Source organism: Balaenoptera ricei, chromosome 5, assembly GCF_028023285.1.
Source record: "Balaenoptera ricei isolate mBalRic1 chromosome 5, mBalRic1.hap2, whole genome shotgun sequence".
In the NCBI taxonomy this organism is placed as follows: Eukaryota; Metazoa; Chordata; class Mammalia; order Artiodactyla; family Balaenopteridae; genus Balaenoptera; species Balaenoptera ricei.
In genome coordinates, this window is record NC_082643.1 from 97,836,891 (window position 1) to 97,864,662 (window position 27,772).

Sequence of the window (27,772 nt, forward strand, 5' to 3'; positions counted from 1 at the left end):
TATAAGAATTATGTTATCAGACTTACATCAGGAAGAGAGCTGGAGAAAATGTATGCATTTACACACATGCATGCAGTAAGTTTCACTCACCTTAGAACTTATTCAGTCGCCTCCTCCTTTGAATAATTTGTAATGGTAGTAGGTAGAAATTAATCAATAATAATGCCTTTTAATATTTGATAGTATGGAGTTAGCCTGTGCTCCATTGCCCTGTTAAGAGTAATCAGTAAAAACTTGGTACTATTTCAGCTGATTCAAGCATCTGGGTCTCCAAGAGGTCTCCTACCAATGGTTGGGTGAGTGTTCATGGATATTTAGTGACCTCTCCATTTGGGGATTTTTTTGGTTTTCTTCAAGATCTTTGAAGGATCACAGAGTTTTTAAATGAAAGATTCTTATTAGTAGTATTTTTGCTTTACTTCAGGTCTTCAGTATTTTTGTCTTTGTTAATTTCTTTATTTGTAGTCCATCATCACTTTCCAGATTTAATTAAACATAAGGACTTTCCTACTTGTTTACTTGGGTTTGTTTCTGTTGTTTGTTTTTAATTTCTTTGAATGAAATCATTTTCGAGATTTCCAATATGGTCTGACAAGGATGAGTCTAGAAGATAATAACAGTATCCTTTAAATGGTCTTAACTCCTTTGTTTGTGTATTTGTTTATTTATTTAGTAAGTTCTTTTAACTTTACTTTGAAATAAAAGGCAAAAAATGTGTTTTTAAAGATAGGAAATACTTCCGAGTCTTCGGAAGCAAATAAAATGCTAATAAAGCATCTTGTTAGTGAAGTTTTTATTTGATTCCTGAAAATTTCTCAAAGTCGGTCATTTTTAGGAATGCTGCATATTAGTAACATTAGTATTACTGGTACTTTAAATCTGTTGCTTAGTTTGAGGAACATAAGCATGTGATCATCTTGCCAAAACAAAGAGAAACCTTTTAATATCCTTATTGTAGCTTGTTTATTATCTTTCTTAACTATAGTTTTATGGAAGTTGATGATGTAAGCTGCTATTATTGAGAACTCACACTTAGGATAATTAAGATGGTTGATGTCATCAATTATGATTGAACACTAAGCCCGTTTTGTGACTTACCTCATTTAATCCCAAAACACTGTTAAGAGATAGGTACTCTTGTTATTTTAACAGACAGAGATAATGAAGCTCAGAGAAGTTTTGTGTTGTGAACGTTTGAATCCTTGGAAGAAATTTAAAAAGGTCAAAGATGTTCTATGTGAGGAACACTTAGATTCTAAGTATTAAGTAGAAAATCGTTCCTGTTGTCTACTACTTAGCAGCCTAGAATTAGGATTATTTTAATTGAATTAGGCAGGCTAGAGAGGACCTATGAGACATACAGAGCAGTCCATCTTTGCTTTATATGAACATGAACAGCTTTAGTGATTAGTTCCCTTATAGGATTTAATAATTGGAGAAAACTTATTACTTAATCTAAATACAGTTTGGACTATCCCTTATAATTAGAAGCCAGTCAAAAATACTCTTGTAGGGTTGAGTAAGTACAGTCAGGGGAGTGGATATTTTAGTGCAGAGGTGAACTTTTAACTAATTTTGTATATTCTTTACTTTAGAAATGTTTCAAAATTGAGTTCCTTCTAGAGGTTAACCTAGACAATTGTCTAGAGTGCTAGAGTAGAATGAAACCTCCATGATAGTAGGGACTTCTGTTTTGTTAATTGCAGAATCTTCAGTATCTGGAATAGTACTTGTCACATCTTAGATCTTCAATAAATATTTTTGAATGAATGAATGAGTACTAAGATAAACTGTCCATGTATCTTCCAGTTTCTCTACATATTCAGTGGTATTAGTACTTATTTGTTTTATTTGAAGAAGAAAATTATTTAGCGTGTATATATTGTTTATCTTTTCCTACTTTGTACTTAAGTTTATTACTGTGTATAGCCTGAATATCAGTCAGTTTATTTGTTTTGAAATGTGGGTAAACATAGGCATATAGATATAAAATGCCTTTTCTGAAGCTGTCCCCATAGGATATGAACTAAACTATTTTGACTTTGGCTTCACATTCTCTGATCACCTGAAGCAGTGTAAATCACTGGCTTACGATTCAGGAAGATATCTCATCTTTTATTTTTCAGTTAAAGAAGGCTACTTGACTAAATTGGACAGATAGTATGCATATTGTAGCTGAATGAATCATACTGCTAAGTGTATATAACAAAATAAAGCCTTCCTTCATCAGAATATAATGTTTTTCTTACTTTATCTTTTACCCCCACACACACACATTGAGCATTCATGTAACTACTATCTGGCCTTTTCTTTTCGAAGACCTTCTTGATATATGGTTGAAAGCGGCTATTAACCAACCTTTCCCCCTTAAATTAATTGATAGCTAGGTTTTATATAAAGCTTTTCATGCCTTTTTTGAACACAGATCCTTTTCCTTTTAAACTTTTAATGTTTAAGCTCTATAATATTGCATGAAATAAATATTAATACTGCTTATTAATTAATTGGATTATGACTGATACTAAAACATTTGATTTCTTAGAAACAGGAGTGTTAATCTTTTAGATTGCTTTTCTCTAAAGGCAGGTATCCTTGAATGACTGTGTAAATTTGACCTGATTCATTCAGGCCCTAAGCGTTTCTTATACAAATGTGCCTTTGTGATAACATGTGGTCATACATTGACTTTCTCTTTATATGTGGGCTGCCTTTTTAGAACTCTCAGGGAACTGTATGTTAGTGTCATAAAATAATCCACATAACATTATGAGCCACAATCCAGAGGTGTTCTTGAAAAGATTTTTCTTATTTTGCTATGTAGAGGATACGAATAAAATTCTAAGAACACACTTTAAAAAAAATTTTTTTGTAACACACAGTTAAAATTATAACTGTATTTAAGATTTTAAGCATTTCTGTTAAAATCACCTTTCTGCCTGCAACACCATCCATAGCAGGAATTAAAGGCCGACCATCAGGTCATTCATTCATCGTCACATGGATTCTTATCTCCTTTTGTCTTTTTTAATCTTTAATTTGACCCAGTCATTTACACCTTTACAAGCACCCAATTTTTTTCCACTGTGTCTTCTGGAACTTGTGGTCTTTCATCAGCAACCCCCTATATCCTCAGTCTTTTCTCTTAATGTTCCCTTTACTTTATTGCTTTAAGTGAAACCTATATATTCATAAAAGATGCTTTTGTAGACCTTTCCCTTGCTGGATGTTTTTAATCCCTTGCTTTATGTAATAAGGGGGTGATAAAATTAACAAGCAACTTCTGAGATCTTTATAGCTGCTTTCCAATCATTTATTTGCCATCCTCACTCCAAACCCTGAGCTTGTTTGGAATATCTAAATATTCCATCCATATTATCATATTGCACACCTCTACCAGCCTTTTCACTTTCTTCCTCCCATCTTAGTTCTTGGTGACTTCAAGTTCTGTGTAGCTGTTACGTTCTACATTCTGGCCTCTCAGTTACTTGACCTCTTCATTTCCAATGATCTTTTCCTCCATTCCACTCCAACCACCTTTCCCATGATCATCCCTAGACTATTGCCACCTCACAAATATAATTTCAGCCATCCCTATTTCTACTACCATTTTATTTCAGTAGTCATCCCAGTATTTTTTTTAACCTCCATGCAACCCCCAATCTATTGACCATACCACTTCTCACTGTTATTGTCTTACGACTTCACGTCTCTCCTTACTCAGCTCAGATACTGTGCTCAATCGCTGTAACCATCTTTCTGTAAAATTTTAACTCCCTTGCTTCTCTTTTCCTTTGTCATATTTGCTTGTCAGAACCTTATCTGTGTTTTAACCCTATTCTCAATATCTTATACACTTACCCTGGAACAGCTGAACTTGACTAAAGTAAAACACCCTATTATGCTGACTTTCTAAGTCTCACCTAGTCCCTTTCCTCTGTTACAGGTGGTTATTTTATATCCTTCTCCTCAAAAGTTCACAATTAAAAATTATGCTTCCTTTTTGTAACACAATCACCATCTAACATATAATTTACTTATTTCTTTTATTTTTATTGTTCATTGTCTTATTCCTTTTGCTAGAATATAAGCACTATGAAGAATTAGATTTTTGTATTTTTGCCTGCTGAGATATCTCAAGCATCTGACACATAGTAGATATTTATTTTCTGTACTTTTACCATCTTCACTTCTCAACTCCCCTTTTCTTTTCAACCCATCCCAATTAGACTTTCTTTTCTACTACTCCACTGAAATTGTTTTATCAGTTTCATTGGTAATTCCATCTTGTACTATTCAGAGGAAAGTTATCAGTTCTCACCTTATTCAGCTTTTCAGCATCATTTGATAGGGATGATCACTTCCTTAATCCTGGTTTCTAGGAAATTATATTCTTTTAATTTTTCCCCCGCCTTGCAGATTACTTCTTTCACATGCTCCTTGCTGCTTTTTGTCTTTTTTACCTTTAAATATTGAAGAGCCTAGGAGTTAGTCCTCAGTTGTCTTTTCTTCTCAATATGCCTTCTCTTACTTGATGGCATCATTTCATCCAGTGGGTTTAATTACAATGTATGTGTTGATGACACCTGAATATTATGGGATTATATCTAATCCTAATCTTTTCTCTAGCTTTACTCTCTTATATCTGTCCACTTGGTATTCTTCAGTAGAATATTCAATAGGCATCTCAGAATGACCTATCTAAAACAGAACACTTGATTTTACTCTCCCCAAACTTTCCCCTGCCCCAGCCTTTCCTATCTTAGTAAAAAGTATCACCCTTGCCCCCAGTTGGTCAGCCCCCAAGCTAGGAGCTTTTCTTGATTCCTCAGTATCCTCTATACCCACATTCAACCTATCATCAACTCCCATTGGTTCTACCTTCAAACCATTTCCATAGCTGCCATCCTAATCCAAGGCACTTCATCTCTGGCATATACTACTTAAAGAGCCTCCTAACTGGTGCCTCTTCTTCTACTTTTCTCTTCCCTACCAATTCATTTTTTCTACACAGAAGGCAAAATGATATTTCTGAAGCCTAAACCAGGACATTATTCCTCTGCCCAAAAGCTTCCAATGGCTTTGCATGTCACTGAGAGTAAAATCTATCAAAAATTCAATCTATGTGGCCTACTTCTGCCTCCTCTTTAGCCACATCTCTTATTGTTTATTCTTTTGCAGACTCTGGCTTTTTGCTTTTCCTCAGATGTGCTAACCTTATTCCCATCTCAGGGTCTTCCTACTTGCTGTTGCTGTTACCTCTGTCTGGAATCCTTGTTTGCATCTGAGCATTGCACTTCTTCATATTACCACACATTACCCTGGCCTGACCACTCATTGCCCCAGCCACCCTATTTATGATAATTCTTTCAGTCAGTCTCTTTCCCATCATTCTCCTTTTCATTTGTCTGTTTGTTTGTTTCCCTGACTCCTCTTTTAATATCTGTTTGTTATCTGCCACTTCTAGAATATAAGAACAATAAGACAGGGATTTTGTCTATTTTGCTATATCCTCAGCACCTAGAATTATACCCGGTACAGTTAAAACTCAGTAACTTAATTGAGTGCATGTAGAAGAGGAATATTTTAAAGATCAATAGTAATGCTTTGAAATCATGATTGTCTATCCAGTTTTTTACAAATGTTACTTATAGCTGTAGTATGCTAGATCTTTTAGCAAAGTCTTTAATGAGTCCTTGCATGTGATAAGAAAGTTCCAATATTCTAAGATGTTCTAGGAATCAGCCCAAATAATGAAAATATAAGTGATTCTAAATTCCTTTCAGAAATGTTTAGTCATTGAATTATTCTTTCAATGGTTTTACACAACTCTGATAACCTTTTGAGGACATAATTTAAATTTTGGGGAAGCAGTGGTTCTTTCATTTATCTTTATATAATTCTTTAGAAGTTTGTCTAAATTATTTCTTTGCATATTCTAATTCAGTTGAGAAAGTGTAGTCTATTAGGTGAGAGGGAAGACCTAATTCTCAGAAGAGATATAATTCTATTTGGGGCCCTATTTTTTGAATTACCGTCTGTCCCTGGGTAGTATTTCTTCCCTGTGCTGTCTCTAATACGGCAGATAGTGAAATTAGCCTGTATGTGAATAAATGTAGTAATCTATATATGCTGTTCAAAATAATGATTACTGAATTGGAAAAAGCACTTTTTTGTGGAAGTAATAGACAGTTACTATGTGCTATTTAACTGTTTCGTATTAATTTATCATTTAAAAATCTTTTTAGAATATTTTTCTGATTTTCTTGAGTAACTCATGAATTCACCACCTGTGTCATCACCTATGTGTTCTTTCATAAAATCCTGCTAATTTACTTCTTTCTTTCCCTGAGTATGACTTTCCCCAGAGCAAGACTAGCATGTTGGCCTTTATAAAACATATTTCTTGTCCATGGTTAGAGAAGTTAATTCATTCAACAAAGTTCCACTAAGTTTCCTTCTATATGCCAGGTACCATACTAGTGGAAAAAAGGCAGAAAACATCCCTGTCTTCTATGTGCTAGTGAGGGGAAGCAGACAGTAAGCAAGTAAATTCTGTTTGTGGTTGAATGTGAATGTGTGCACGCGCACACACACACACACACACACACACCTTACACACATGCTGGATATAAATATATATATAGGTGCTATGGAGGCAAAGCAGGGGAAGGAGCTTAGGGAATGCCAGGGTAGAGGTGGGAATTGCAGACTTACAAAGGGTAGTCAAATAACATTTGAGCAAACGCTAAAAAGAGAAAAACAATAGGGTATCAAACTCAAACTACAGAAAACCTGGGGGAAATACATTTCAGGAGTTAAAGCTAATATCAGTTTTGAAAAATTATAGATCAGGCATGTAGGAGGTGATCGCCACTCCCATTCCTCAGTTTTACAGATTATTTTCCTTTTAAGACCAAGCTAAAATTACAGCATTTAAAAGCAGATAGGGGATTTGGAGATTACTTAACTCTGTTCCTTTACTTACATACAAAGAAGTAACAGTTAAATAACTTGACCAAGCAACATGTACTACAATGTAAACAACTGATTAAATAATGTAAGATAGTTAATGATTATTAATAGTACTTAGTAAAATTATCAAAAAAGCATTTTTAAAATGTTTAATTAATGGATTAAAGAGTTGCCTGCATGAAGTTTGATGGTAATAAAAGAGATGGAGGCTTAGTTCCTGTTGCTGTTTGGTGATGAGTAGTGAGCTGGTGAAGTAGTGAACAGGTGAATTAAATGCCTAAGGTTCATCCATGTCTGAATCCATGGAACTAGCTTAGCTGAAGCATCAGCTGAAGCCACAGAAAAGGCAGTGGGATTTTTTAAAAAACTTCTTTTAAAAGTGGATGAACTATTTAAGTTCCCTTCACTTGTAGTTTTTCAGCTCCTGGTCGCCCTTTAATGTGTGGAGTCTTCTCATATCATGATCAGACTCACTTGTGTGAACAGACATTTTATCTGCATGATCTAAAATTTTTTTTAAAGATTTGGTGTCAAGTATTTGTGACTCCTTTATCTTTGCCTGACAAATGATGAGCATCAAGTTGAAAGATTTTCTAATCATAAACTCTTCACTATGTGATGTTAACAGTTAACATTTCCATGGTCCACTTCATTAAACCCAGCCTCCTTAGCAAGATGTAAGACTTTTTGCTTTATAGTCAACATTTCTTTTAACTCCTTGAAGTTAACAGAGGAATATGCTAGGTTTGTTCATACTCCATTCATTGTTTATTGTGATACTTTTTCCCAAGCCTGATTGACTGAGAGTATCTTTTTATCAAAACACTTTCATACGTCCTACTTCTAGAAGTGTCAAATGCATCAGCATCCCACAGCAGATATTTCATGCCAAGTGTGAAAAATAAAAATCTGTGTCATGTGGGTATCTGTCCACTGTTCTACTTTGTCAGAATACCTGTGGCGTCCCTTGGTCCCCCCATAGGGGCCATGAGATGGGAGATAAGCAAATTTACTGTTTTTTTAATAGCTTTCAGTTTCTACACACTTCCTGTACTTTAAAGCATCTCTGCAAATAGAGCATGATTCTCATGTTAAAAAAATGTGTGTTTCATAATACATAATAATGTATGAGACTGCAGACCATAAGTATACACTGTACTGGTGGGCTGTTTAAGAGATTTTTAAGGATAATTTTGATTCTGTGAAATGATTTCTACCTTCTTTGTCAATTTTAAGTATTATTCCATCATATCCCTCCAAGAGTATTGATTTTAGTAGATTTTGAACTCCTTGGAGGCAAAGACTATCTTAATAATTTTTATCTTTCCAATTCCTTATAAACATTTCTTAGTTTTTTGAATAGAGTTTTGGTCAAAGACATAAATCAAAATCATAGAAGATACTCTTCAACATGTAATATACATGTAATATATATTTGCTGCTCAATTTATGTATAATTATGCATTTTAGGGTTAACGTGAGAACACTGCCTACATGCGTGTGTGGTAGAATAACATGGCTCGGCTGCTGAACAAATTTTGGGGTACCATGTAGCAGTGTGGTTCAGGGGTGTAGGTAAGGGGCCAAGCAAACACAGGATAAGCCTGCTCAAAAGACAAGGCAAAAGCAGGTTCCTGCTTTCAGTTGCTATATATTCAGGTGTCTTAAAATTTTGCTCTATGAAATACTATGTTTCTAAGATGAGGGGTTTTTTTGTTTTTTGTTTTTTTATGAGAACTGATGTTTATACGTTTCATTCAGTCCTCCTGCCGCAAGTTGTGTGTGTTTGTTCGATACTGTGAAAATAAGGGTTTGTGTTTTTTTAAAACTTCTTGGAAGGCCTACATTTCTTAGAGGTCTGCTTTTCTCTGATTTTTTTCTTTTTAAATTTTGTCGCTAAGTTTCAATTTCTTCATGTTATTTTAAATTTTTTAAATTAAACCACAATATTTGTTAGTTTGTATGCTTTTAAAACAGTGGTTATGTCTTATTATATACCTAAAAACAGCAGGTTGTTAGATGACTTTAGAGTAAAAACTACTATGACAATTCTTTTGCTTAGTTTCTTTTTAAGATGTACTTTTAAAGCATACATATAGAAAGTTTTCATTGTCATTGTAAATAATACGTCTAAAAACTCTAATCCAGAATTCTTAAAAATATGTTTCCTCTTGGTATTTTAGCTGTAAGACTTTAAACCTGATTGTAGTCTGCCTGCAAATTTAAGACAGCCCAATATACTGAATTGGGTGGTGTTAGAATCTCAAGATCAGGACCTTTTGAGGAAAGAAAGAAAACTTAATGGCCAAGAACATTAGCTAAAGACTGAAATAGTTCATGTGTCCTGAACTGAAATAATAAGGGAGAGGGAGGGGTATGTTACTAGTCAGCTGTTTTGTTTTTTTTTTCCAGACAATTTTCTTCATATACTGTGGTTTTGTGAATGATATAGTGTAAAAAACACCTGAGTTATAAGCCAGCCACTGAATCAATCTACCACCTCAACTTTTTAATAAAAGGTTGAAGTTCTGTCTTGCCATAATTTTGAGTCTGATATTTTCAGTTTCTTAATCTCACATAAAGATCTTTTTTTAGTGCAATTTTTGTAGAAATAACACTTTGTTAAATGTGCTCTAACACATGAACTCTCCTCTCTATCTCATTTAATATGATATAGTTATAATTCTCTTTTGAATAATTACTTATTCTCTCTGGCACTTTGGAACCTCAGTGGCTGATTAATTCTTTCTGAATTTCTCTTACTAAGATATAAGGAGTCTAGGATTCTAGCAGAGGATTTGATCAGATACTGTACTTGTGAAATGTGATAAATTAGTTTTATAAATTACCATCTCACCGTTTTAAATTTACATGTAATTATGAACTGTCAGTTACAGTTTACTATTTGCTGTTGGCTAGTTGTCCATTATATTCACAGCCTACTCAGACTGTTCTATTGATTAGAACTCATTGATTTGTTATTACCAAGCAGCGATCACCCCCAACATTTCTCCATATGGATAAATATTTGTATGTGTGTGTGTTTTCCCCCTTAAAGTGTTTTGAGTGAAGTCTTCTAAAATGTTTCTATCTTCAGTAGAAAGGGCAAAGCATAAGTTTTACCATGAAACATATATGGATTCAAATCTTGCCCTACCATACATTAGTTATATAGTTCTGATAAACTACTTACCCTTTTATGTGACTTAGTTTTCTCATATGCGCAAGAGGCATAATAATTGTGGATGCTTATACTCTGTTGTCTACCCTCACCCACCAAAAAATAGTGTTATTAAAACAAAAGATACTAGTTTAGATTTTAGTCTGATAGGTATGCTGTGTGTTCAGTAGTAGCTTCTGGTGGAAAAAAGAATATGGGCTATGGAGTCAAACCTAGATGGGTTGCTTGCTGTTTTGTTTGTTTTTTAATTAAAAAGCTGTGATATTGGGCAAGATACTTAACTTAGTGATATTATTGTGAAGATTAATATAATGTAAATGAAACATGCAGCTTAGTGCCATATGTATACGAGGCATCCAGTGAAGAGTAGCCTTATGGTGGATTACACTAATTTTTTTTTTTTGCTTTTGAGTGTACGAGAAATCTAGGCACCAGCATGTAAATGACCTGCTCTAATCATAGTATGGCATAGTAGTTAAGAGGTCAGATTTTGGATTAGACCTGGGTTCTAGTCCTGGTTCTACTACTTACTCAGCCTTGCATGACCTTAGGCAAACTTTTTAACCTCCTTAAGACTAGTTTCCATTTCTATATAATGGGAATAATTGTGGCATTTTTAAGAGGATTATTGTGATGATTAGAAGAGATAATGCATCCAAACTGACCAAATTGTATACATTATTTATGTGCAGTTTTTCTTGGGTACCAATTATACCTCAATAAAGTTGGGGAGGGGTGGGAAGAAGAGATAATGTAAGGACTCAGTAATCTAAAACTGCTGCTACTGTTATTTATTATCATTATCATCAGTTACTTGGAATCACACTAAATCAAAAAAGGAAGATCACATAGGGTTTAGTTCTCAAATTAAATCTTGTAATCATTAAGAAGATTGTCCTTAGGAGCCCATGAATTAATAACTAACATCAGGGTGTAAGGCATCATACAGTCTCAAAAGTGAGTAGTAATACTTCAGAACTGTCAGCAGTAAATATATCAATAGTACTCTTTGGGTACTTTGGGGGAGTAGAATTGTCAGGTAAACAGAATACAAATTATAACATTCTTTGTGTTTATTTTATACAAATAAGTCACTTTTGTGCTTTGGTTTCTTAGTTGATAAAATGGGAAAATTTTTGCTAAAGTGTGTTGATATATTGTTAGTCTATGTAGCATTAAGGAAGTGAAACAAAGGTAAAGGAATATTTGAAAAAAATTATTGTACAGGCATATACACCAGTCAGCCTTCAATAATCATGTGAGACACTTTGAAGTAAAATTTCAGCATGGATAGTTTGAAAAGTCGGCTAATCCTGCTAGCCATTTTTCATATTCCCTTCATGTTCTGATTAATCAGAGAACCAAAGCTAATTTTAAAATATTAACTAATAACAGAGTGAAAATCTTGTATGAATATATTTGTATAATGAAAGGTCACATTTTCTACAGCAAAATATAGATTATTTGGGAACTATTTATTATTTTAGATTACTTTTTGCTTCTTTATTTTTTATTTATTTATTTTTTTAAAATTTATTTATTTATATTTATTTTTGGCTGTGTTGGGTCTTCGTTTCTGTGCGAGGGCTTTCTCCAGTTGCAGCGAGCGGGGGCCACTCTTCATCGCGGTGCACGGGCCTCTCACTATCGCGGCCTCTCTTGTTGCAGAGCACAGGCTCCAGACGCGCAGGCTCAGTAGTTGTGGCTCACGGGCTTAGTTGCTGCGCGGCATGTGGGATCTTCCCAGACCAGGGCTCGAACCCGTGTCCCCTGCATTGGCAGGCAGATTCTTAGCCACTGCACCACCAGGGAAGCCCCTTTTACTTCTTTAGATATGGGTAATGAAGAGTATACATTATAGTAACTAGAAATGTTAAAATACTTTTATATGTATTTAAGAAAATTTATTTTTTTATTTAAGCCAGCAGCATGTTAAAGTGACCTGCCTTAGGGTTGCTTCTGTCTTAAATACACTAAGTTAGGCTACCAGTGTTTCTAATGAGCAACTGGAACCATGATACTAGCCAAATATTCTAGTGAGTCTGATCATATGCTCTAATATTCTGGTATTATTTGAACTCCAGAGCCTTTTGGGTATGGTATGGCCTAGTGGCTCCTGATTTACTTTGCACATACTTCATTTTTCAACTTAAAATACTCTAGAGTTCTACAAAACCATCTGTGAGCTCATGTTAAATGATGGTAATTTTTTTCATGGGAGTCTTTATCCATTTTTGTTTTTCTAAAAAGCACACTTATTGTTCTGGCAGTACTGGTTGATGTTGTTGAGGTTTGTTTGTAAAAGAAGCACTTACTCTTTGGTGGAGTCATGGTCACTGCCTACCTAGATTAGGGTATGTTTATGTACCTCTGGCATTGTCGTTTGTTGGAGTTATTGGAGTTCCAGAGTTGCAGGCCTTACATGTGTCTAGAAGGTTATAGAGATAAAACTATGGATAATATTGACGAGTCTGTGATTCTTCCTGTTACATGCATTTCTTTGACTTAATCCTTGTTAACCCTGGAAATGTTTTGGACTATTAATAGAGAACATTCCTTCATTGTTGTTGAATATTTTGTTAGACCAAAAAAAAGAAGAAAAAAAAAATTACCATCATGGAGCCAGTGCTGTAAAATGGTGCTGTCCAAAATCACGTGTGCATGTAGTCAGAGATTAAGTAAGGTGATCCACTGGAGTGCAGGAATTCTATTTCCATTGATGTACATCCTTGATAAAATAAGACTTCTCCAATAAATGGAACCAAGGCTCCTTGGAGAAGTGGTTGCTTCCATGGCTGGGGCTGGGAAAGTATAAAATGAATTTGGAGCATTTTGTGGTGCCAGAAAGTAAGGAAGTCTCAAAAAAAGGTAGATTGGTAGGACACAGGTGCCAACCTGAAAGAACTGCTGATGGCCAAAGCTGGAACAATTTGAGCAAAAAAATAAATAAGATAACCCATAGAATAAAATCAATATCCATTTTTTCATATTGATGTAAAATAAATAAGGAAGAAGGGACAGCTCTATCTTACAGAAGAATTCCAATTTTAAAATGTAGAAGGAATGCAGGAAATGAAAATCACCCTTAGAACACCACAGTCACAATTATTACATCCAGCAATGAGTGCTTAAATCAGTGGGCAAAAGTTTGATGAGAATCAGAGTATGTGCATATTCTAAAAGTATCTTCCCCAATATATTAATTACAAAGAGAGAAAGAGTAGTTCTGCAGTCGAGAAACCCAGCAGACACCAACTTAACCAAGTGATCCAGGGTAGCATCACCAGTAGTAACAAATATCCAGTCTTATTGGTACACTGATATGGTGCACTGAGAAATGCACATCACTTCTGTAGTATTCTTGCCAAAAATGCATAACTTTGAACTAATCATGAGAAAGCATCAGATATACTGAGGAACATTCTCCCAAATGACTGTTTGGTACTCATCCAAGATGTCTAATATCATGAAAGGAAAGACTGAGGAACTTTCATTGATTAGAGGAGACTAAGGAGAAACATGGCAATTAAATGCAATGTGAGATCCTGGATTGGATTTTAGAACAGAAAAAGGACATTAGTGGGAAAACTGATGAATTCCAAATAAAATCTACAGTGTAGTTAATAGTATTGTACTGATGTTAATTTCTGGGTTTTGATAATTGGTTATATAGGAAGTTAACATTAAGAAAAAACTGGGAGGGCTTCCCTGGTGGCACAGTGGTTGGGAATCCGCCTGCCAATGCAAGGGACACGGGTTCAAGCCCTGGTCCGGGAAGATCCCACATGCCACGGAGCAACTAAGCCCGTGCGCTGCAACTACTGAGCCTGCGCTCTAGAGCCCGTGCTCCAGAACAAGAGAAGCCACTGCAATGAGAAGCCCGCACACCACAATGAAGAGTAGCCCCCGCTCACCACAACTAGAGAGAGCCCACAGCAATGAAGACCCAATGCAGCCAAAAATAAATAAATAAAATAAATAAATTAAAAAAAAAAAAAGAAAGAAAAAACTGGGAAAAGAATATACAGGAAATCTTTGTACTGCTTTTGAAACTTTTCTGTAGTCTAAAATTACTTTAAAATTTAAAATATTTTTAAAAACATAATAAAAATAAATAAATTAACCGTCACTAATCTTTGACAGATGGACTAACAGTGGCACCCTTACTTGGGCTTTATATCAGAAGTCCCTTGTCATATAAAGGAGACCTAGTGTTTTGGGAGAAGAGTGAGAGTTCAGTCCCTCGGACAAGGAGGGATTGTTAATGGAGCCCTTATTCTTTGGTTTGCATTCTGAGTGTTGTGATATATTATAGTTTATATGGCCAGTTAAATGGATATACATATTCTACTATGTAGTTTTATCTGAATTAAGTCTGAAAAATAGATAATACAAATGAAATAGATAATAAAAAATAGATACAATAGATAAAATAAAAATAGATAATAAAAATGAAAAATACACATATTTGTAACGTGCATTCTCAGTTTTGTTAGTTGATGAGTGAATATCCAACAGAATTTGAAGAACTCTGCTCTAAAGGCATACTTTAGAGACTGATTCTTCCAAAGTCCAAAATTGATGAGCTGAACTTAGAAAGAACATTTAATTGCTAAAAAGCCTAACAGGGAAAGTTGTAGTCACAGGGGAGTTGGACTTTGGCTTTAACAAGGCTGGGAGATTCACAAATACCATGGTCAGATCATGGCTTTAAAGAGGCAAAAAAACAGGAGAAGCAGGAAGGGTAAGGAGGGGCAAAAGGATTAAATAGCTGCATTAAGCTGTGGTAGACCATGACTTTTAGTAAAGCCTCAGGTAGGCTTTAAGAAATGAAACTCGGAAGTATAACTGGGGTGCAGCTATCCCTTAGCTCCTCCCCTGCCCAAAAAAACCTAAAATGTTATAAAAGGCAGAGATCCTATGGTTATGTGTTCTCCATGTTCCTCTCATCTGGCAGATTCCTCATTTTACATGGGCAGTTGAGACAGTCAAATCTGTGGAATAAAAAGAAGCTTCAGGAAGTCCATGTCCACTCATTTGATCCTTGATTTTATATTTATCCTTTGCAGTGCATGATCAGTAGTGACATAGTCAACCAAAGTGAAAGCAACATAAGCAATGTCTAAGTCTGCATTCTTTTCTGCCTTTGAACCAACTAGCTCATAAGACTTCCAGAAAAAAAAAATCATTTTTCTCTAATAATTCCTTTCAGTGACTGTTCAGAAACCTTTTGTGTAAAGTGTGAGAGAGTAAAGGAATGTCTTCTCATTCTTGTTTTTCTATGCCCTGTAAAAAAAATAAGAAAACCAAAACCAAAACCAAAAAAGTTTAACTTATTGCTCAGCTGTTAATGCTGCCCTTTATTCCCTTTGAAGTGTGAAGAATCGTTTATTTATGAAATTTATTGAGTTACCGTGTTGTGGTACCATTGTAGATCCCTGAGTAGGTACATGAGTAAGATACAGTGCTTAGTCTCAAGGAGGACACTGGCATGTTAATAATAGGATACAGTAGAGATAGAATAGAGAGAGTAGTTCATGTGCTCTTGATTCTCTTGTTGACTTAAACCTGGTGTACCCTACTCAGGAATGTTGAAATCGAAGACCAAATGAGCCTCAAGATACTCCTCCAAGAAGTATACAATCTTTACATTTTATCCTTCCATACTGGATTGCTAACTCATAGAGAGCAGAAACTATGTATTTTCCCTTAGTGTCTCTTTTATTACCCTGAGCAAGTATCATAGTTATTTTAGAGTCTTGGTAAATGATTTTTAATAACTTTAGTTATAACAATGAAGGGAGATCTTTAGTTAAAAGATAGCTCTGTGCCTCTGTAGCTATCCTGTTATTTTCTAGATAAAAAAATTTTAATGCTTGTTATTAGTAATTTATTTGCATTTTGTTTAGAGACTCATTCCATTTAAAATTAAAAGTAAGAAAGTAAGAAAGCAACATTTGGGAGGAGCTTTTATGGCTCATATTCAGTAGGCAAGACAGAGCAATAGTATTAGCCTTGCGAGTTGAATATTAAGCCCTCATTCCTCAGTTTACCTTTCTGCCTGTTACTATAGCAAGAAGATATTCTCCATGATCTTGATCCTACTGTAGTCCTTATCAAACTTAACTCATTTAGAATAGAATTTTTACAGCCTTATTTGGGCTTTGCTATATTGTTAAATTAAAGTATTAGATTTTCTTTGGTAGGGAGTCTGGTTTTTAACACCTTTATTTTGTTTTCTGTTTGTTCTCAGGAATGCCCCAGCTTTAGCAGACCTAAAAGCTTCTCTGGAGATGTTCGTATGTGTGCCACATTGATTATAGTGGGTAGTATATCTACAAGTGGATATGTTCTACAAACACTGTGGCACACTCAGCCATAATTCCCCTGTAATAATAGCCTCTGGACAGTAACTTCTAAGCTCTGTTGACGGTGACTTTGATAGGAATAAGGCATTGTCTAAACAACTACTTTTTTGGGTCAGAGATTGATAGTGCTTAATAGCAAGTGCCATAGCTGCTGACGAGGCAGAAAAAAAGATAGTTTGTCATGGGAGATGACTCAGCATTCCAAATAATTTCTAGTCAAATTTTCACTACAACACAGACTATTGTGTAGAGAGACATAAGCATTGAGATTATGTATCTAGCGTAACTTGCCTGACTGCGTCTCTCTAAGAGGAAAATGGTTTACCCCTCCTGTTCAGTATAATGAATTGTTTTGTATCTCTAGGGTAGCAGTTAGGCCAACTGAAGGACTTGTGCCATTATTATTCATCTGTTCTGACCCTGGCTTGCATGGCAGAGTGTATCAGTAGATCGTATAAGAAGTAGAAGCTGGATGAAGCAGGTTGGGAGTGGAATGTATGAGACATAGAATGATCCTTGTATTGGCAGTCTATGGTTATAGTGGTTATCAAGTGATTCCTAATGGGGATAAATTTTTAAAAATTAGTTTAAATACAGTTGTGATTTCTTTTCTTTCTCTGAAAATATTCAGAAACCTCTGAATCTTTTCCACCTTTCTTTGCTTAACATGCTGTTCTCTGGCCTTTGTATCTTGTTCTACTTGACAATTGTAAGAAATGAAGCAGGGGATATAGTATTTTATCATTGCAGTTTAAAATTAACATATTCTATTTTGCTGCTGTAATTTCCATGATATTGTTTTATCGAGTTTTTATGTCTCTTTAATTTTACTTTCTAGTTCAAGTGTTCTTAACCAGGGATATTCCCCAAAAAGTTCATGGACAGGATTTCATGGGTTCATGAACTTGAATGGGGGAAAAAAATGACATCTTTATTTTCACTAACCCCTAGCTGAAGTTTAACATTTCCTTCAAATATAAATGCTGATAACAAACAACAGTAGTGTTAATAATACCTGTTCTAGCAATAAAAATCATAGATATTTTCATATCACATAATTATTGTTTATATTCTCACTACTTTGGAATTGTGGTAGATATTAGACTTACTACTAGATCTTATATTTTAATGCATTAAGAAAAAGTAATATATTACTATATCTCAACTTAAAATTTTTTTAAATTGTCTTTCAGTATAGTTGGTTTCTTTTGTAATCCTACAAATTTGTGCATTTAAAACATGATTCTGAGAAGGAGACCACCATAGTCTTCACCACACTGCCAAAGGAATTCTTGCACAAAAAGGGTTAAGAATCCTGTCTGCCTCCTTTACTATTTGATCTTCATGCTGTCCCCAGAATGTTATACCTTAAGGACTGTGTCCTTAGAGTTATATATACATTCATATGTATATTTATGTACATACATGTATTTCCCTGACTGTGCCCCCCAAAAAAACCTCATCCAGTCTCCTGGCTTCCACTCTTAACCTCTGTTTTGATGAGCCACAGCCTCCAAGTTCCATGCTGTTTTCTAGACATCTCCACATATATATTATGGAAGAATTTTAAGCTCAGTGAATCTAAACTTATTTTCCTTTTTAAGCCTGTTCATTTTCTTATGTTCCTCATTAATTAGTGCCATTGACACCTTCCCTCTCACTCAGTATTAAAATACAAGAATCACTTTTGATTCTTTGTTCTTTCTTACAACCTCCTCTGAAAGCGATTATTAGTAAGTCACTAGGGATTATTAATAAGGCTGCTATGAACATTCTTATGCCTTTTGGACATCTGTTTCATTTCTCTTGGGAAAATCCATAAGAGTAGAATTGCTGGGTCATAGCATCAATGTATATTTAAAATATATTAGAAACTGACAGATCATTCTCCCAAATTTATCATTTCACAGACTCATTAGAAATGCATGAGAGTTCTAGTTGCTCCAGATCCCTGTCAGTAACTACTGTTACCCATCTTTGTTACTAGCTATTCTGGTAGGTGTGAAATGGTATCTCATTTTGCTTTAAATTATATTTTCCTCATAACTAATAATGTTGAGTGCTTTTTCAAGTTCTTATAGGCAGTTTGTAGATCTTCTTTTTTAGAGATCTGTTCAATTCGTTTGCCCATTTTTAGTAGGGTTGTTTGCTTTCTACTGTTGACTTACGTATTCTTTATAAATTCTGGATACAAGTCTTTTATAAGATGATTAGTAATGTTTTGTGTTTGTTGAATAGGGCTTTAACCTTGTTGAAGTGCCTATATACCTCCTAATTTGTTCAGCCTTGTGAGGTAGAAGACATAGTTTTGATATCCTCCATGTGGTAGCTAATTTAACTAGACACATAAGATGAAACTAAGCCAAGACGAAAACTACAAATATTGAAAGGGGATCTCTGAAAACTTGAAAGAGGCTTGGCAACTTTACCTTTTTGAAGTGGGCTTTACAAACTGTTGTATATTTTAAATGTTTTGTCTAACAGATTAAGCTTTAAACACATTTAAAACATGAAATAAAATTGTATTTACAAGATCATTATTAGATCTACAAAAGGTATTAATTTGTAATATCCAGGAAGTCCAGTAGAGGGATGGAAATTTGAAGTTGTAGGCCTTTTTTTTTTTTTTTAGTCCTGCCACATATAAGTATATAACCTCACTTGAAGATGATACTAAAATCATAAATATGTAGCCAATTTGCAAATGTGAGGCCCAGGTCAAATGACTCTCCTGGCTGCTTCTATGCTAGATAAAACTAGACAGAGCAGACTTTGTTCCACTTCTACACGGTTTAGTTCCTCTTTTTGAGAAAAATGTAACTAGTCTTATCAATTGATAAATTGATAGTTAATATAATGACTTAGGAATTTTCTTTTTATATGGTTTAGCTGTACCTCTTAATTGTGGAGGCAGGAGAGTGTGCTGCCATTTGGCCTCTGGTGTGCCAAGTGTCATACTTGCTCATATCTTTCTCTAGAGAATGATGAGGAAAAGGAGAAGAAATCCAAGTCTGTAAGGTTTTCCATTTATTGCCTCTATCACAAGAGATTTTCAGTAAAGTAAGGATGAAATTATTAATGAAAATCAGGTGTTTTTTTAAATTTGGAAGATTCAGTTAGCCCATGTTCTTCTTAGATTCTTTTCTTACAAATGCTTTAAGAAGTTAGATATATTAATACTACTCTTTATATTGAGGAATTTTCTTTTCCTGGTAATATAGTTCAGTGATTGCAGACGATAACATTTATTTATTTATTGGCTGGGTCTTAGTTGTAGCATGTGGGATCTTCATTCTGGCATGTGGACTTCTTAGTTGTGGCATGCGAACTCTTAGTTGCGGCATGCATGCAGGATCTAGTTCCCAGACCAGGGATCGAACCCGGGCCTCCTGCATTGAGAGCTTGGAGTCTTACCCACTGGACCACCAGGGAAGTCCCAACATTTCTTTATTAATAGACCCCGATTTTAAAATATTTTTTCCAATTGTTTGTACAGTATGGATGTTAGAGGTTGTTTTGTTGAAATGTATCTAGCAGTGGCGATGTATTATAGCATGCTAGAAGCAGTTGCAATAGAGTGTTGGCAAAATTTGTCTGAAAACTTTAAAATGATTAGAATGTTATCCCAGAACAATGTTAGTTTGGCACTGAGGAATAGGTGCAGGGAATGGAGACCCAGTGTAAAAGGAGGATGAATACCCTAAGTTGTTAGGGGGATTAAAAGGGCATACAGTATGTGTCATTTTATAAATTCTTAACCCTATATGTAAACTATGAGCTATTATAAAATTTATGTAATGAATTATGAAAGATTACAAAATAATGTAAAATTTTTGCTACCTTTTCTGTAAAATTATGAGATTGGATTAGATTTTGTCTCACCTGGTAGATCCTGAAGTCTAGTAGTCCTCAAAGTTGGTAAAAAGTACAGAAGCTATTTTTGACATTTCAAAAAGCCAGAAAAAAGTCATATATTTACTTGTAATAAGACTGTAAACCAAACAAAAAAAATTTTCTTTATATTTGGTTCAAATTGATATTACTTTTTCTTCATAAAATTTGCCAGACAAAACAACTTACCTCTTACTGGCATGTCTTTTAATTAAATTAAACAGGGAATTAAATTATGAAAGATTGGAAATCACTGTGCTATATATCGTCCAGTGTTTCCCAAGGTGTAAATGACCATAGTTTACTCTTACAAATTAAGATTAATGCATGTATTTATGGACAAATCAGAGATCCATCAGTGGCCATGTTTTTATATTACCTAGTCATGTGTAGTAGACTTTCAGAGGATTCGCTTCCAAGATTCATTTTCAATTACTGTGTTCCTAGACTTAATTCCACTCCATTTCTGTTGTTCTGCAACTACAGTTAAACTGTGTTCTAAAATTTGGATTAATTCATTTTAGGGCACTGAATAGTATTTTTTATTGGAAATAAATGTTAAATAACAATTCTCTATTGTACAGAACTCTATAATGATAATTAAAGGTTAATATACTTGTTTTTATATTTCAGCCACATGCTGCTTTGTTGATCATTTGTTTTCTGAGAATTGAATTCTAAATTTGGAAAAATAAGAATACGTTTTAGTCTTCTCTCCAGATACCTCTTTGATTCCCTCCTTTCTTCTACCCCTTCTCTCCTATCTCCACCAAAGTGGCAGTATATGGTATTCGGTCTCCATTAATGGGTAAAATACATAATTCCCGAGCACCTGAATAAGATCACTTTAAAGTGATATAAATTAAGAAGATGGGGAAGAGATTATTTTTTATAAGTCAGGGCTACTTCATTTGTTCTCTGTAAAACTGTGTGTTGAGTATGTTAGATTGAATCCCAGTGGGTGGACAGGCAATAGTTGCTCGGTGGGTAGTTAACATGTTCCATCATCTGCATTTTAGAAAGGCATGATAGTTTTTCTGTCCCAGCTTGAAGAGAAAATGAATTTTAAAATGCCTTGATGCCACATTTAGTGACTGCTTTTAGTCTGTGGAGAAAAACAATTTATTAATGAGATGCTTGCTCACTAGTAGTCAAGAAGTGTCAAATGGATGTGCTATGTAGTTGTCAAAATGTGAGTTGGAATTTGGTTTTTAAATGGCTTAATATAGCACCTTTTTTATTTACCCATAGTGTAAGATTACTATTGTTCCATAATTCATCAGATCTGCATTCCTAGATTTTCATGATTATTTACCTACTTATAGAATAATATAATTTGCATCTAAATTTAGTTGTCTATAACACATTTTTTCAAGAGCATCAATCATATTATTCATTAGTGAATAAATACAATCTCAACGCATGTATCAACATCAAAACTAAGCATTATGAATAGTACGGCTGTAATTCCTTATTCTAAAGGGTCTCTGGTGCCACCTACTGAATAGTTTTTTACAGGAAGAAAAGTATGTGAAATCAAATGGATTTTTTTTTTTTTTAATGAATTGACATGTTTTTATTTATTTATTTATTATTTTTGGCTGTGTTGGGTCTTCGTTTCTGTGCGAGGGCTTTTTCTCTAGTTGCGGCAAGTGGGGGCCACTCTTCATCGTGGTGCGCGGGCCTCTCACTATCGTGGTCTCTCTTGTTGTGGAGCACAGGCTCCAGACGCACAGGTTCAGTAGTTGTGGCTCACAGGCCTAGTTGCTCCACGGCATGTGGGATCTTCCCAGACCAGGGCTCGAACCCGTGTCCCCTGCATTAGCAGGCAGATTCTCAACCATTGCGCCACCAGGGAAGCCCTGGATTTTTTACTTAATCCAATTTTTTGTTTTGTTTGGTAAATTAATAAACTTCATTTTTTAGAGCAGTTTTGGGTTTACAGAAAAGTTGAACAGAAAGTACAGAGTGTTCCCATATACTTTGCCCACTCAGTTTCTCCTGTTATCGGCATCCTTCATTGCTGGTTGTACATTTGTTACAACTGATGAATCAATGTTGACAAATTATTATTACATAAGGCCCATAGTTTACATTAGGTTCACTTTTTGTATGCTGTACAGTTGTGTGGGTTTTAATAAATGTACAATTTCATGTATCCACCATTACAGTGTTATACACAGTAGTTTCACTACTGTGAAAATCCTCTGTACTCCGCTTATTCATCCTTCTACCCCATGCCCCAGCTTGTGTCAAACACTGTCTCCATAGTTTTACCTTTTCCAGAATGTCATATAGTTGGAATCATACAGTATATAGCCTTTTTAGATTGGCTTCTTTCACTTAGTAATGTGCATTTAAAGTTCCTCTTTGTCTTTTTGTAGCTTGGTAGATAGCTCATTTCTTTTTATTACTGAATGATGTTCCATGCTGTGGATATACCACAGTTTTGTTTATCTATTAACCTGTTGAAGGACATTTTGTTTGCTTCCAATTTTTAGCAATTATAAGTAAAGCTGCTATAAACATTTACTAGTTTATGTGCAGACATAAGTTTTCAGCTCATTTGGGTAAATACCTAGGAGTGCAATTCCTGGATCCTGTGGTAAGACTTTAGCTTTGTTAAGAAACTACCAAACTATCTTCCAGTGTGGCTGTACCAATTTGCATTTCCATCTGGAATGAATGAGAATTCCTTTTGCTCCACATCCTCACCAGCAATTGCTGTTGTCAGTGTTTTGGATTTTAGACATTCTAATAGGTGTGTGGTGGTATATTTTTATTGTTTTAATTTACAGTTCTTTAATTTACAGTTCTTTTTATATACTTATTTGCTATCTGCATATCTTCTTGGGTGAGATAATCTGTTCAGATCTTTTGCCCATTTTTTAATCAGTTTTTCATTTTCTCATTGTTGAGTTTATATATTTTGGACACAAAAGCCCTTTATCAGGTAAGTGTTTTGTAAATATTTTATCTCAGTCTGTGGCTTATCTTTCCATTCTCTTAACAGAGTCTTTCACAGATTAAAAACTTTTAATTTTAATAAAGTCTACTTGATCAAATTTTTTCATGCATCATGCTTTTGTTGTTTTATCTAAAAAGTCTTTGCCAAACCCGAAGACACCAAGAGTTTTTCCTATGTTGTCTTCTTGTGGTTTTATAGTTTTGTGTTTTACATTTAGGTGTATGACCTATTTTGAGTTCATTTTTGTGAAAAATACAAGGTCTTTGTCTAGGTTCTTTCTTTGCATGTGGTTGTTTGGTTGTTCCACCATCATTTCTTGGAGACAGTCCTTTCTCCATTTGATTACTTTTGCTCCTTTGTCAAAGATCAGTTGACTCTTGTTTGTGTGGGTCTATTTCTGGGCGCTCTATTCTGTTTCACTGATCTATTTGTCTGTTTGAGTTCATTATCATACTGTCTTGATTACTGTAGCTTTATAATAAGTCTTGAGGTTGGTAGTATCAGTTCTCCAATTTGACTCTTTTTTGCTATTGTGTTGGCTAATCTGTGTCCTTCACCTTTCTATATAAACTTAAGAATCAGTTTGTCAATACCCACAAAGTATTGTGGGATTTTGATTAGGATTACATTGAATCTATAAAATTGGGAAGAACTGACATCTTAACAATATTGAGTTTCTATCTGTGAACATGGAATGTCTCTCCATTTATTCAGTTCTTTGATTTCTTTCATCTATTTGTGGTTTTCCTTATATAGATCTTGTATATATTTTCTTAGCTTTATACCTAACTACTTCATTAAAAGGGTGCTAATGTAAATTGCATTATGTTTCAAATTCCACTTGTTCATTGGTGGTGTATAGGGAGATGATTGACTTTTGTGTATTCACCTTGTATCCTGCAACCTTGCTATTATTAGTTCTAGGATTTTTTTTTTTTAATTTTTCCAAACAATGTTATATGTAATTTTTTTTTTGGAGTACAGAATAATATGAACATTGCCAGTGCATTTTCAGAATAAAAGTAACTGATTCAAAATCTGAAAAATTATCATCCTCTAATGAATATATAGACAACAGTTCTAAATGCTGTATTAATCTATTGAATCCAAAAGTATACTGAAAGAATAATAATCTAAATAATATCCATGACCTAGTAACCTTATTATTGGCTTGATTCCTCAAATCAATAAGTTAAAATGAGAATAATCTTATGTTCACCCTAATAGAATTTTTTCTTTTATTTTTATTGAAGTGTAGTTGATTTATAATACTGTATTAGTTTCAGTTATAGAACATAATGATGCAAAATTTTTATAGATTATACTCCATTTCAACTTAAAACATATTGGCTATATTCCCTACATTGAACAATATATCATTGTAGCTTATTTATTTCATACATAGTAGTTTGTACCTCTTAATCCCTACCCTGCCCTGCCCCGCCCCCTTCCCTCTCCCCATTAATAATCACTAGTTTGTTCTGTGTATCTGTGAGTCTGTTTCTGATTTGTTATATTCATTCGTTTTATTTTTTAGATTCGACATATAAGTAATAACATCAGTATTTCTCTTTCTCTGTCTCATTTCACTAAGCATAATACCTTCCAGGTCCATCCACATTGTTGGAAGTAGCAAAATTTCATTCTTCTTTTATGGCTGAGTGTATTCCATTGTATATATATACCACATCTTATTTATCCACTCATCTGTTGGTGGACACTTCGGTGACTTCCAAATTTTGGCTGTTAAACAGCCTTGTTGCTGCTATGAACAACATTGTTGGAAGTTTTTTTTTATTACTGATCCAATTTCATTACTGGTCTGTTCATATTTTCTGTTTCTTCCTGGTTTGGTATAGGGAGATTGTACATTTCTATGAGTTTGTCCATTTCTTCTAGGTTGTCCATTTTACTGGTATATAGTTTTTCATAGGAATCTGTTATGATCCTTTGTACTTCTGTGGTGTTGATTTTTACTTCTCCTTTTTCAGTTCTGATTTTATTGATTTAGGCCTGCTCTCTTTTTTTCTTATGAGTCTGAGTAAAGGTTTATCAATTTTGTTTATTTTTTCAAAGAACCTGCTCTTATTTTCATTGATCTTCTCTATTGTTTTTTAAGTTTCTATTTCATTTATTTCTGCTCTCATCTTTATAATTTCTTGTCTTCTGTTTATAGGATTTGTTTGTTCTCCTTTTTCTGGTTCCTTTAGATGTGAGGTTAGGTTATTATTTGAGATTTTTTTTTCTTGGTTCCTGAGTTACACTTGTATCACTTACTTCCCTCTTAGAATTGCTTTTGCTGCATCCCACAGATTTTGGATCATTGTGTTTTCATTTTCATTTGTCTCTATGTAATTTTTGTTGTTCTTTGATTTCTTCGGTGATTCATTGGTTGTTTACTAGCACATTGTTTAGCTTCCACATGTTTGTGTTTCTTGCAGTTTTTTTTCTTGTAGTTGATTTCTAGTGTCATAGCATTGTGGTTGGGAAAGATGTTTGATATTATTTCAGTTTTCTTATGTTTACCAAGGTTTGTTTTGTGGCCTAGCATGTGATCTATCCTGCAGAATGTGCCATGTGCACTTGAAAAGAGTATATATTGTTGCTTTTGGATGGGATGTTCTATATATATCTCTTAAGTTCACTTGATCTAATGTGTCATTTAAGGCCAGTTTCCTTGTTGATTCTCTGTCTGGATGATCTGTCCATTGATGTAAGTGGGTTGTTAAAGTCCCTACTGTTATTGTGTTACTGTCAATTTCTCCCTTTATGACTGTTAATATTTGCTTTATGTGTTTAGTTGTTCCTATGTTGGGTGCATATATGTTTATAATTGTTATATCTTCTTCTTGGATTGATCCATTGATTATTGTGTTATGTCCTTCTTTGTCTCTTGCTACAGTCTTTGTTTTAAAATCTATTTTGTCTGATACAAGTATTGCTGCTCCAGCTTTCTTTTGATTTCTATTTTCATGGAATACCTTTTTCCATCCTCTCACTTTCAGTCAGTGTGTGTCAAGTAATTATTGATAAGTATGTATTTATTGCCATTTTGTTAGCTGTTTTGGGGTTGGTTTTATAGTTCTTTTTTGTTCCTTTTTTTCTCTTCTTTGTGATGTGATGACTGTCTTTAGTGTTATGTTTGGATTCTTTTCTCTTTTTCGTCTGTTTATCTATTTTGATTTGTGATTACCATGAGGTAGGAGTGTGTGTGTGTGTGTGTATTTATTTATTTATTTTAAGTTGCTGATCTCTTAATTTCAAACTCATTTTTAATACTCCAGTATTTTTACTCCCCTCCCCCCATGGTTACTGTTTTTGAATCATATTTTACATCTTTCTGTTTGTGTACCCTTAATTACTAATTAGGGATATAGATGATTTTACTCCTTTTGTCTTTTAACCTTCCTACTAGCTTTGTACGTGGTTGATTTACTACTTTTACTGTATATTTGCCTTTACTAGTGAGATTTTCCTTTCATAATTTTCATGTTTCCAGTTGTGGCCTCTTTTTCACTTAGAGAAGTGCCTTTAACATTTCTTATAAAGCTGATTTGGTGAAGCTGAACTCCTAGCTTTTGTTTGTCTCTAAAACTTTTAATCTCTCCATCAAATCTGAATGAAAGCCTTGCTGAGTAGAGTATTCTTGGTTGTAGGTTTTTCCCTTTCATTACTCGAAATATATCATGCCACTCCCTTCTGGCCTGCAGAGTTTCTGCTGAAAAATCAGCTGGTAGCTGAATGAATGTTCCCTTATGTAATTTGTTGCTTTTCCCTTGCTGCTTTTAATATTCTCTCTTTATTTTTAATTTTTGCCGTTACAATTACAATGTGTCTTGGTGTGGTCCTCTTTGGGTTGATCCTGTATGGGACTCTCTGTGCTTCCTGGACCTTTCCCATATTAGTGAATTTTTTAGCTATTATGTCTTCTGCCCCTTTTTCTCTCTCGTCTCCTCTGGGACCCCTATAGTGGGACTGTACGTACGCTTGATGTTGTCCCAGGGGTCTCTTAAACTGCCCTCATTTCTTTTCTTTTTTCTGTTCAGCTTCAGTGATTTCCACTGCTTTTGTCTTCCAGCTCACTAATCTGTTCCTTTCTTTCATTAATGTGCTGTTGATTTCTTCTAGTAGTGTAATTTTCATTTCAGTTAAATTGTATTCTTCATCTCTATTTGGTTCTTCTTTATATCTTGTAACTCTTTGTCAAACTTCTCACTGTATTCATCTCCAGGAATTTTTTTGTTGATTCTTTCATATAGACAATCATGTTATCTGTTAACAAAGACAGTTTTATTTCTTTATTCCCCGTATGTATACGTGTTGTTTTTTCTTGTTACCTAGAGTTTTTTATTATGTTACCTAGAGCTTCCATTATGATGCTGAATAGGTGTG

General features: G+C 34.4%; 1 protein-coding gene across 8 annotated transcripts in view; it reads left to right on the forward strand.

The window, feature by feature from the left end:
• LCORL (ligand dependent nuclear receptor corepressor like) overlaps positions 1 to 27,772 on the forward strand; it is a 179,302-nt gene that overhangs the window by 64,383 nt on the left and 87,147 nt on the right. Inside the window, exon 5 of one of the 8 annotated variants that reach the window (XM_059923280.1) lies at positions 250 to 296. The exons of the other annotated variants lie outside the window; for them this stretch is intronic. Coding sequence (XP_059779263.1) covers positions 250 to 296 — 47 coding nt within the window. The remainder of the gene's footprint in view (positions 1 to 249; positions 297 to 27,772) is intronic. 8 annotated transcript variants of the gene reach the window in all.